The sequence below is a fragment of the Ovis canadensis genome, chromosome 16 (assembly GCF_042477335.2).
Source record: "Ovis canadensis isolate MfBH-ARS-UI-01 breed Bighorn chromosome 16, ARS-UI_OviCan_v2, whole genome shotgun sequence".
Classification (NCBI taxonomy): Eukaryota; Metazoa; Chordata; class Mammalia; order Artiodactyla; family Bovidae; genus Ovis; species Ovis canadensis.
Window position 1 is genome coordinate 27,689,663 of NC_091260.1, and position 12,027 is coordinate 27,701,689.

General features: G+C 41.0%; 2 protein-coding genes across 5 annotated transcripts in view; one reads left to right on the forward strand and one right to left on the reverse strand.

The window, feature by feature from the left end:
* CWC27 (CWC27 spliceosome associated cyclophilin) overlaps window positions 1-3,532 on the reverse strand; it is a 255,917-nt gene extending 252,385 nt beyond the window's left edge. The window contains exon 1 of the mRNA XM_069556311.1: window positions 3,046-3,532. Coding sequence (XP_069412412.1) covers window positions 3,046-3,087 — 42 coding nt within the window. The 5' untranslated portion in view covers window positions 3,088-3,532. The remainder of the gene's footprint in view (window positions 1-3,045) is intronic.
* A 2-nt stretch (window positions 3,533-3,534) lies between these two features.
* Window positions 3,535-12,027, forward strand: part of SREK1IP1 (SREK1 interacting protein 1) — a 31,227-nt gene continuing 22,734 nt past the window's right edge. For all 4 annotated transcript variants that reach the window (XM_069556313.1, XM_069556315.1, XM_069556317.1 and 1 more), the window contains exon 1: window positions 3,535-3,729. In XM_069556313.1, the coding sequence (XP_069412414.1) occupies window positions 3,717-3,729 (13 nt within the window). In that variant the 5' untranslated portion in view covers window positions 3,535-3,716. The remainder of the gene's footprint in view (window positions 3,730-12,027) is intronic.

The following is a 12,027-nucleotide window of genomic DNA, read 5'->3' on the forward strand; positions in this document are numbered from 1 at the left end:
TTGATTATGCTAAAGTCTTTGACTGTGTGGGTCACACATATCAAGACTGCCGGGAGAAGTATCAGTGACCTCAGATATGCAGATGACACCACCCTTATGGCAGAAGGCAAAGAAGAACTAAACAGCCTCTTGATGGTAGTGAAAGAGGAGAGAGAAAACGCTGGCTTAAAACTCAACATTCAAAAAAAGATCATGGCATCTGGTCCCATCACTTCCTGGCAAACTGATGGGGAAACAATGGAAACAGTGACAGAATCTTTTCTTGGGCTCCAAAATCACTGCAGATGGTGACTGCAGCCATGAAATTAAAAGACGCTTGCTCCTTGGAAGAAAAGCTATGATCAACCTAGACAGCATATTAAAAAGCAGAGACATCACTTTGCCAACAAAGATTCATCTAGTCAAAGCTATGGTTCTTCCAGTAGTCACATATGGATGTGAGAGTTGGAATATAAACAAAGCTGAGCGCCAAAAAATTGATGCTTTCGAACTGTGGTGTTGGAGAAGACTGTTCAGAGTCCCTTGGACTGCAAGGAGATCAAAGCAGTCAGTCCTAAAGGAAATCAGTCCTGAATATTCATTTGAAGGACTGATGCTGAAGTTGAAGCTCCAATACTTTGCCCACCTGATGTGAAGAACTGACTCAATGGAAAAGACCCTGATGCTGGGAAAGACTGAAAGAGGGAGGAGAAGGGGATAACAGAGGATGAGATGGTTGGATGGCATCACCAACTCGATGGACATGAGTTTGAGCAAGTTCCCAGCGTTGGTGATAGACAGGGAAACCTGGCATGCCGCAATCCATGGGGTCGCAAAGAGTCGGACACGACTGAGTGACTGAATTGAACATAAGAAAACAACTTAAGTGTCCACTGATGGATGAGTATAAAGAAGACACACCAGAATACTACTCAGCCATAAAAAAGAAAGTAATATTGCCCTGTGCCACAACATGGATGGAGCTTTACGAGTATTATGCTAAATGAACTCAGTCTGACATAGAAAGATAAATACCACATGATTCCATTTACATGTGGACTCTGAAACAGAAACAAATAAAACCCAGACTTAGATACAGAAAATAGTCTGGTGGTTGCCAGAGGTGAGAAACAGTGAAAATGGGTGGGAGGTGAGGGGTAGAATAGGTGACGGGAATCAAGAGGTACCAACATTCAGTTGCATAATAAGTAAGTCATGGGGATGAAAAGTACAGCATAGAGAATACAGTCGATAAAATAGCATTAACTTTGTATGCTGACAAGTGGTAACTAGACTTATTGTGGTGACCATTTTGTAATGTTTCAAATGTTAAATCATGTTGCACACATGAAGCTAATAATGTATATCACATACACCATACTTCAATAAAAAATAAAAATAGGGATAGTAATATCTTCATAGGTTCGCTGTAAGGACAAAATGAGTTATCATACACAGACTGCTCAGAACAGTACCTGATAGAGTAAATGCTCAAAATATGGTAGCTATAATTGTTGTAATTATTATTTTTATAAAAATTTTTGACAACAGGAAACTTGTAAGTTTATATGGTAAAACCACATTATGGTTGGGTCACAGTTCTAACCAGGTTTTCTTAATCTTTTCATTGGTAAGCTACTGAATTAAAAAAGAAGGTACATTGCTCCTCCTCTGGCTATGCATTCCATTTGGCCACAACTACTCTGTCATGTATCAGTGGCTCTTTTTCTTAATGCTTACAAGTAAGACAATACTGTGATAATGTTTCTTAAGATTAAAACATATGGGTTAATATAAAATGTAGATTAAATCATCATTATACATGGAAATTTCATCTTCAGTAGATCAGGAAATTTCTTCAAGGGGTACTTTCTAAGTTGATACTACTCTTTAAAGAGAGAAATTTTGTCCCATTTATTTGGAATATCTTTGAATCCTTTTAGTACAGATCACTAAACAAACATTCATTAAGCAAACTTACTACACCTGCTTTAAATTCTTTCTAGGCCAAAATTATTTTCTTTTTATTTTTAATTGAAGGATAACTGCCTTACAATATTGTGTTGGCTTACATTGTGTCTGCCATACGTCAACATGAATCAATCATAGATATACAGGTGTGCCCTCCCTCTTGAACCTCCCACCTTCCACCCCATCCCATCCCTCTAGGTTGTCACATAGCACTGGTCTGAGTTCTCCACGCCAAAATTCTTGCCAAGCTGTCTACGGTACAGAATTTTGAAGCTTCAATTCTTCAATTGGTTTTATGCTATAAAAAGTTCCAAACTGGTTTTGAAGGAAAACTTGGGCTGTGCCTGATATTCTTTCTCAGTCCAATTCTGTTCAGAAGAACAATGTTTAACACAGTTTGCATACACTAATTTGCATGACTATTTCATGTATATTTCACTCAACTTAAGCTGTGATAATAGGTACAATGCTGGCTTTTCTTTCCACTCCCCAGTTCCGCTGACAAAGCCCAGGTCAAAAGATACTTCGTCCACGAAGACTTTCTCTACTTTCCCAGTTGCTAACTTCTCAGTAATACCATAGCAGATGCTCCTCTGTCCATTAGAACGCCTCCCAAACATACCATTAGGTTTTTGTTTACCTGCCTGTCTCTAAAACTAAAACCATTAGCTCTTCCAGGGCAGCAACAGGTTTTAAACATCCATCTTCGTATTCTCCGCACCTGGTGCCTAGTAGGCATTCAGTCAATATAGAATTGTGGAAAAAATGGAGAAATCGCGATCTCCAAGTTTAGCAAAAGAATGTCAATTTTTAAAACATACCTGGCTTTTTACCTACGACCCTAGAAAACGCATGCAGAGTTAGGTTGAAGCAAAACAAGGAACAGTAGGGCCAGGAGGTTGGTTGATGGAGAAATCTCCACTTGAGGACTTTTTCAATTATGTGCTGAGAAGTGCCAGCATGTGGCTTTCAGTGCAATCCTGCTCAGAGACAGAGGTAAAGTTTTTGTAATCCCTTCCAACCCTACAACCCCAGAATTCCTTTATTCAATGAGATATCGCTTTGGGGAGCCCAGGTACCCTAGGTGAGACTCACCTTCCCGTTCGTGGGAGGCTCCTGGATATAAATGTTGCTCATTCCGGTCAGTGCTCAGAACTCCGCTCCTAAATGGGGATGAGAGCAAACCGCCGGTAACTAGAGCTGCCCACCTATGGGTACACGCTTCCTTAAATTGGCAAGTCGCGGAAAGCTCCAGCCTGTCAATATCCCGCAAGACAGTAGCACCACACCAAACACTAGCTCTTCCCAAGCCTAGGTCCTCACGGACGCCGCCATGTTGCTCCTGGACCCGAGCACCGCTAATCCTGAAAAGGGGGATTCCAATGGCGTCCAGGGAATTGAGAAGAGACTATTAAACTCCTATAGATGAATTTAACTTGTATTCCAATTTTTAAAACAACAGTTCGTAAGTTTTGGTGTTGTTTACTTCACTACACGCGTGTACAGGTCTCCTTCACCTCCTCGAAGCTGGCAGTAATGGTTCGCGCCGTGTGTGGCGTACAATACGATTCCCCCGGAAACTGCATCAGCAGCCACTTGGTTCCGCAATCTCCAGGCGCTTTTAGGGCCTTCCCCTGCTGTCACCCGGGTGGCGCGGCGCGGGTGGGAGAAACACGGCCCCCTCGCTGGGTGTTGTCCTCGCGACCAGCGGGAAGCGAGAGAACCCTCCGAAGCCTAGGGGTTCTGCGACCCCTCTTACCAACGCCATGGCAATTCCAGGTAAAGACCAACCGCAGGGGTTTGGGCGAGGGAGGGAGTAGGTAGGGTAGGTTAGTGTGCGCTGGGTAAGGAGTACCGCCCAAGGGTGGAAGGTTAAAATGATCAGGTTCGTTTGGTTTACAAGAAAAATTTTACAGTCCAAAAATAAACTCTAAAGGAAAGAAAAGAAGAAAGAAACGATCTCCCCCGCAGCAGCCCAGCTCCCACTGCCAAAAACGGACTTACAGGGAAAGTGTATATAGGGCGGAGTGGGGGAGGGGTGTTTGAGACAGACTCCTGTCTGTAGGCCTAGGAGGCAGTTGGCCCAGAAAAACTAACCTCAACTTTAGTATGGTTTGAAAATAAAATTTGAGGTGGCAACACTTGGCGGACCCAAGTAGCCGAAGGCGTTGTTTGCACTGGAAGTGTCAGGGCTGAAATGAGCCTCTGCGGTTCCGCTTCTCTCTCTTCCTCTTACATGTAGTAGCTGTGTGGTCCTGAACCCTTCTTTTTGCCCTCCTGGGCCTGTTTCTGCAACTGTTAAAAAAAAAAATGTGTTGATTTATACCTGTGGTTCCTTCCAGTTCTCCTTGCAGGAGCTATTTTGAGAAATATACACCACCACCACCCCTCCACCCACTCAAACATACAACTTGGAGATTCACGGTACTTAGAAAAGACGCTGAGAAGTGCAGTGGTTCAGAAGCCCTAACTTTGTTTTTACCTGCCCTCCCCAGTATTATTTGACCACGTTTGTTCTGTGGCAGCCTTTGCTGAACTGTGCTTTGCACATAGCTGTTATGCATGGGAAGGTTGTGCTGTTCTACCAAATGCAGTTTTGGGAGGATCACACAGGGCACTGTTGTCAGTTCAGTCGTGTTCGACTCTTTGTGACTCCATAGACTACAGCATGCAGGCTTCCTGTCCATCACCAACTCTGGGAACTTGCTCAGACTCATGTCCATCGAGTTGGTGACGCCATCCAACCACCTCATCCTCTGTCATCCCCTTCTCCTACCTTCAGTCTTTCCCAGCATCAGGGTCTTTTCCAATGAGTCAGTTCTTCGCATCCGGTGCCCAGAGTATTGGAGCTTCAGCATCAGCTTCATTCCTTCCAATGAATATTCAGGATTGATTTCTTTTAGGATTGACTGGTTTGATCTTGTTGCAGTCCAAGGGACACTCTAGAGTCTTCTGCAACACCGCAGTTCAAAAGCCTCAATTCTTCAGTGCTCAGCTTTCTTTATAGCCTAACTCTCACATCCATACATGACTGCTGGAAAAACCATAACTTTGACTAGGTGGACCTTTGTTGGCAAAGTAATGTCTCTGCTTTTTAATATGCTGTCTAGGTGGGTCATAGCTTTTCTTCCAAGGAGCAAGCGTCTTTTAACTTCATGGCTGCAGTCACCATCTGCAGTGATTTTGGAGCCCAAGAAAAGAAAGTCTGTCAGTTTCCATTGTTTCCCCATCAGTTTGCCAGGAAGTGATGGGACCAGATGCCATGATCTTCTTTTTTTCAATGTTGAGTTTTAAGCCAGCTTTTCACTCTCCTCTTTCACTATCATTAAGAGGCCGTTTAGTTCTTCGCTTTCTGCCATAAGGGTGGTGTCATCTGCATATCTGAGATTATTGATATTTCTCCTGGCTGTCTTGATTCCAGCTAGCACTTCATCCAGCCCAGTATTTTGCATGATGTACTCTGCACATAAGTTAAATAAGCAGGGTGACAATATACAGCCTTGATGTACTTTTTTCCCAATGTTGAACCATTCTGTTCCATGTCTGGTTCTAAGCATTGCTTCTTGACCTATGTATTGGTTTCTTAGGAGGCAAGTAAGGTGGTCTCATATTCCTCTTAAAGAATTTTCCACAGTTTGTTGTGATCCACACAGTCAAAGGCTTTAGCATAGTCAATAAAGCAGAAGTAGGTATTTTTCTGGAACTCTTTTGCTTTTTCTATGATCCAGTGGATTTTGGCAATTTGATCTCTGGTTCCTCTGCCTTTTCTAAATCCAACTTGACCATCTGGAATTTCTCAGTTCACGCATGTTGAACCCTGGCTTGGAGAATTTTGAGCATTACTTTGCTAGCGTGTGAGACCAGTGCAATTGTGTGGTAGCTTGAACATTCTTTGGCAATGCCTTTTTTGCGGATTGGAATGAAAACTGACCTTTTCCAGTCCTGTGGCCACTGCCGAATTTTCCAAATTTGCTGACATATTGAGTGCAACACTTTAACAGCATAATTTTTTTAGGATTTGAAATAGCTCGACTGGAATCTGACACCTCCACTAGCTTTGTTTGTAGTGATGCTTCATAAGGCCCACTTGACTTTGCATTGCAGGATGTCTGGCTCTAAGTGAATGATCACACCATCATGGTTATCTGGGTCATTGACATAGACCTGATAATTTTTATTAAAGGCATATTGCATGCTAGGCTCTGTGCTAGGCCCCGGGAATACAGTTGCCCTTGGCACAGGACTTACAATTTAGCAGTGAAAAGAAAGTACTAGAAAGTCAGACAGTGGTATGACAGGGAACATACACAGCCTTGAGGAGCACATAGAAAGGGCATCTAATAGGAAACTGGAGAGTTCAGAAGGACCTTCCAGAGGATGTGGCATTTAGGATGAGACCTGAAGAATTGTGGGAGGGGGAGTTATAGCCAGAGGGACTAGATATGTACAGAAAGAGGAAATGTGTGAGAAGACGAAATGAAAGATGTACCCTTTGGATGGAACTCAGAGTACAAACAGAGAGAAGTGAGAAATTCACTGGAGACAGAACAGTGGCTAATATTTACTCAACATTTGCTGCATGTCAGATGTGTCAGACGCTGTCTCAAACATTGTATTTTTCTCTTATTTAACATTGGCACCCACACTGCGAGATAGGTATTACAATTTCCATGCTGCAGTTCAGAATGCTGAGGGACGGGGAAGTCAAGTGAGTAGTTGAGACAGCTAGGAAGTGACGGGTCAGTGCCGTTCCTCTGGACCCTGTGTGCTTGTCCATTTTGCCATGTTTTAGTATAATTACAAGGCAATTTCCCATTCGTAGAGGATGTTTTAAGCCATGAGAAGGAGTTTGGATGTTTCCTTCAGGACCACTGGAAGAGATTTAAGGATTTTTAAATGTACTCACATTTTGGAAGCGCATCATGGCTGCACAGTAGATTGGAGGAGAGCTAGTTTGGAGGCAGAGACACCAGTTCAGAGTAACTCTGGTAAGTTATGATGATGCCTCACCAGATGGTCTCAGTGAAAAAGAAGAGAAGTAGATAGATTAGAGATATATTTCTGGTGGTGAAATCACTGATTGATTCATGGTAGGTGAGTAAGATTGGAAATGAGATACACCTGAGTTTCACCGATAGGCAGTTGGGTGGGGCTATTTCAGGCAGCACCTGAGAAGGAGCAGTTTTTAGCGAGATGATGCGTTCAGTTGGGTCTTTTGAGGTGTAGTCATGGAATAAGAATATCTAATAGACACTAAGAGAGAAAATGTGTAGCTTAGGAAGGAAAACAGAATCAAAGAACAATTTGGTGTCATCCACACACTTATAATAGGCCAGGGGAATGGAAGTCTTTGCCCAGGTGGAATGTATAGAGTGCGAAGGGAAGGTCTGTGGGTGGATCTTGGAGAATATTAATGTGTAAGGGGCCAGCGGAGAAAGTCCAGTCTTCACAGTAGATTGCCTCGGCATCTTGATAAGCTGAGTCAGCCCTGGTGGCCTTTACCACACACAGCTGCATCCTGAGTTGACCTGCTGCCCCTGTTGGTTTCATTATTTGAGCAAGTGTTTTGAGCACCACTGTGGTATAGGCACAGTGGGGGACACAGTGTCACAGCCTGTGTCCTCATGAAACTTAGGTCAAGTAGTGAAATGTAATGCACTGCTTAAGAAAGAGGACAACAGGATACAGGATGCTTGGGGCTGGTGCATGGGGATGATCCAGAGAAATGATATGGGGTGGGAGGTGGGAGGGGGATTCAGGATTGGGAGCTTGTATACACCCGTGGTAGATTCATGTCAATGTATGGCAAAACCAATACAGTATTGTAAAGTAAAATAAAGTAAAAATTAAAAAAATAAAATAAAATATAACCTATCAGTATATTAAAAAAAAAAAAAGAAAGAGGACAAAAGTGATTTTTTTAAAAAAATCCTTATTGAAGTTCCCTTAAACTTAGACCAGAGTTATAGATATGTTAACCTTCTTTCAATTCAAAATAATGCTTCAAAGTGTAATCATCTTAAATTGTGCCATTAAGTTAGATGGTAAGACATAGATAAACTGTTTAAACCCAGGAAAAAATTGAAATAATAAGCATGACAGCACTGTAAAAGCACAATGCAAGTGCCATTAGAAAATACAGAAAATGTGAAGGTAATTTCTTGGATGATTGATCCAGATAGTGTATTACATGAAAATAGGGCTCCAACGATTCTGATCATCAAAAAGATAAGAATGCTCTTTTATTTTTAGGTATAATGCTCATACAGATATTGTTCAGTCGCTTAGTTTGTGTCTGACTCTTTGCGACCCAATGGACTGCAGCACACCAGACTTCCCTGTCCTTCACTGTCTCCTGGAGTTTGCTCAGATTCGTGTCCATTGAGTCAGTGATGCTATCAAACCATCTCATCCTCTGCTGCCCTCTTCTACAGCATGGCGTCTTTTGGGTGGTCCTGCTAGTGATTATTACAGAGTATGACTATAAAGTATCAAGGTTAGTTTCCACAAATGATAATCAGCCTCACCTATTTTATGGTCACCTCCTCCAGCTGCTTTTCCATAGCAGTGTATGTAACCATTTTGTAGGTAACACAATGAAATGTATACTGTTACTTAGTGAAATTATGGACTCGGAGTTGTTATTAAGGAAAGGACATTTTAACACACTGAAACTCAGTGAAGTTGTGGTTTAGTCACTAAATCGTGTCCGCCTCTTATGACTCCAGGTTCCTCTGTCCGTGGGATTTCTCAGGCTAGAATACTGGAGTGGCCTGCCATTTCTTCCTCCAGGGGATCTTCCCATCCCAGGGATTGAACCCGCGTCTCCTGCACTACAGGCAGCTTCTTTACCGCTGAGCCACCAGGGAAGCTGCTCAGTGAAGTTTGCTTTCTTTTGAAACTGCTTTTATCATTCACATTCTTACATTCATGTTAATAATTAACCATTCCCAGTGAAGAGTTACCTGGCAAAAGTGGCAATGTCTGTTATTGATGTAGCTGGCAGGAAAACTTTTCTACAACTTGAAGTTCATACGTACATAAAAATTTTGAATATTTGCATCACCTCAGGAAGTTTCCTTGTGTCTCTGTCATTTCCCCCTACCCAGCAATCATCGTTTTGTTTTCTTTTGTCCTTTAATTCCTTTCCTTCTAGAGCCTGTCATGTTTCAGATAGGCTAACGACAACAGTTTCATAGCTGGCAATTGGGAGCTGTAGAAATTACTGATTCCCAACTGTTGAAGTATTTTAAGTTTATAACCTCAAAGCAACAAAAATTTGTTGAGAAGCTCCTAGCCACTCTACACCACGCTAGGCACTAAGTTGTATACAAAATGTAGCGTGGCCCAAATCTGGAGAATCTGGCATTTTTTGCTCCTGTAAGTTCCCTGGGAGGGGAAGAACTCCTACCATTCAACCTCAGCAGAATTCTAGATTCAGAGGAAGCCTGTTAACATATAATAATGCAAGATATAAAGATCTCTACAATTTGCTCCTAAAATCTTCAGTTAATGAAATTTTATTGAAAATCTGCAATATAGCTTCTCTGAAGAATTTGCAAGTGCAATCGTTGCCTTTTGTCTACGAATACGTGCATGACAGCAACCCTTCTTAGTGTTGAGTTTGGTTTGTTTGAGGGAGGTTTCTTGGTTCTGTTTTTGAGAAAGCAACTCATTCAAATTTTAAATTTTAGAGATATAAAAGGTCTGTAGTGACATATCTCTCACCCTTTCCCCCCTGGAGCCAGGACTGCTTTCTTCAGGTAACCAATGTATATCCTTGCAGAGATATTTTTTACATGTCTGTATCTATTAATGTCATGTATATTATGTATAACTGTGCAGGGGTTTTCCTTCCTTTTATACAAATGGCAATGTACCATAAGCAGTATTCTATAGTTTGCTTTTTTCTTTCAGAGATTGTTGCATATCTTTAAGTAAGCAACATCCTTATTCTTTCATACCATAATTGATGACTAGGTTACTTCCACTCTTTTACTGTTACAAATATGCTGCAGTGAATAACTTTGTACATAAACCTGTATGCATTTGTGCAGGTAAATTGAGGATTAATTCCCAAATGTGGATGTGCTGTATCAAAGGAGTATGTACTTGAGTGGTTCTGATAGGTTTTGTCTGCTTACTTTCCATAGAGATGGTACTGATTTATACTTCTACCAGTGAAACACATAGGTATATTCCCCGCCACGCTCTCTTCAACCTTTTCAATTTCTGCTGTTCAGATAAGTGAAAATGGAATCCCAGGATAGATTTTAATGTACATTTCATTTATCATGAATAAGGCTGAGCATCTGTCCATGTGTTTCAGAGTTGTCTTTATTTCCTTTTCAGTGAACATTCTGTTCAGTTCCTTTGCCCATTTCTTCCCTGGTGGCTATTGGTCTTAATGATCTGGTGGGTTAGAGTAGGGATAACTGCCGTTTGTTGGCACTAGGAATTGCAAATATTTTTTCTCATTTTTTTAATGTGCATTTTGAGTTTGCTTTTGGTAGTCTTTGCCATTCAGATTTTGTTATGTAGCCAGATTTCTGAGTTTTTATTTGATGGCTTTTGGATTATAGGTTATGATTATTTAATGGTTTTTGGATTGTAGATCATGATTATTTAATGGCTTTTGGATTGTTGAAACATTTTGAGGGAGGCAGGGTTTATTATTCTCAAAATTTGAAGAGGAGTGGAACAGAGAACAGCATGGGAACCTAAGTGGGGAAATGGAAAACTTGTCAGAGTCAGGGCCTCCCTTACAATCCTGCTGTTCAGTTTGATGCAGATCTCGAGTACTGGTGTATCAACAGAGTTCTTGTTCCAGACAGCAGAAACAGACTGGTTAATTTAGGCAGAAAAGGGAAGCGAGGTTCCAGGTAGAAGGTTCAAGAAAGATCGGTTCCAGGAAGATAGGTTCAAGGTTCCAGGTAGAAGCATTTAGCTGGCCAGATAGTCACGGAAATTACAGACAGATGAAGCTTGAAATCTTAATTTAACCAAAGGCTGATGAGTAAATACCTGATGTGAAATTATTTAGAGTTCTTATTATACTTCCCTTTCATGTAAAAATTACAGCCTTATTAAAGAAGATGAACTACTCTGAAAAAGTTTCATATTTTATTCATTCTAAAAATATGAGATACTTGAATGATGAGTTTTATCAACATCTTTCATCAAAGATGCGTTATTTCTAATATGTGCTGAGATGAGATGATTTCCAGTCTGTCCATTACAGCGTCTTGAGTTTGCTATAAGACGGATAACGGGGCGTTTAGCAGTTTTATTCAGTGTTATTCAGTGTCTATGGTTTCTATGGGAACAAACTTCACATTGACCTGGATTCTCTGAGCCTTTTTTTCAGCATGTAGTTATTTCATAACAAAGAGCCTGATTTTATTATTACCAATTTCATTTTACAATTGTGCTACAGTGCAGCATATGTGTTTTTACTCTCTGCAATAAAACCCACAGGTTTAAAGGGAGAAATATGAGGTTGGGGCACCACACTGAAAAACTTCATCACTGGTACATAAAAAATCATAGGAACCTATCTGCACATGTTAATTGGCTAAAAGATACATAAATACTGAAATAAGTAGGGCATTGTACCTTTTAAAAGTCCTGAAGTTTGCTGTGGGAGTGGAATTCAGAAGAATTGCAGCCTGTGAGTTGTTCTAAAGTAACGGTAGGAAGGTGATAATACAAAACCAGATAGGTATGGGTGCTGCTCTCAGACACATGGGGTGAACTGCGGTCACTGGAAATGTTTGAGATGTGCCCATGTGTGTTTTGAGGCTCCAGTCAACTGGATGCAGTTTTTTGTATTCACCTGGTCTATTTCATGGACACTTTGCACTCCAGTTGTTCCCTCTTAGATGCACTGGAACAAGTTTACGTCTCTAAAATCAAGCGTAGTAGTACAACTGACTGTATTTTTACTAGAATAACTCAGTAATATATATTTTAGCTGGAAATTAATATTTGACTTTATAATATTAAAGAAATGGTTTGAAAATGATCTTTCTTTTAAAATTAGGTATATTATATTACACTATATACCTTATTAAATTG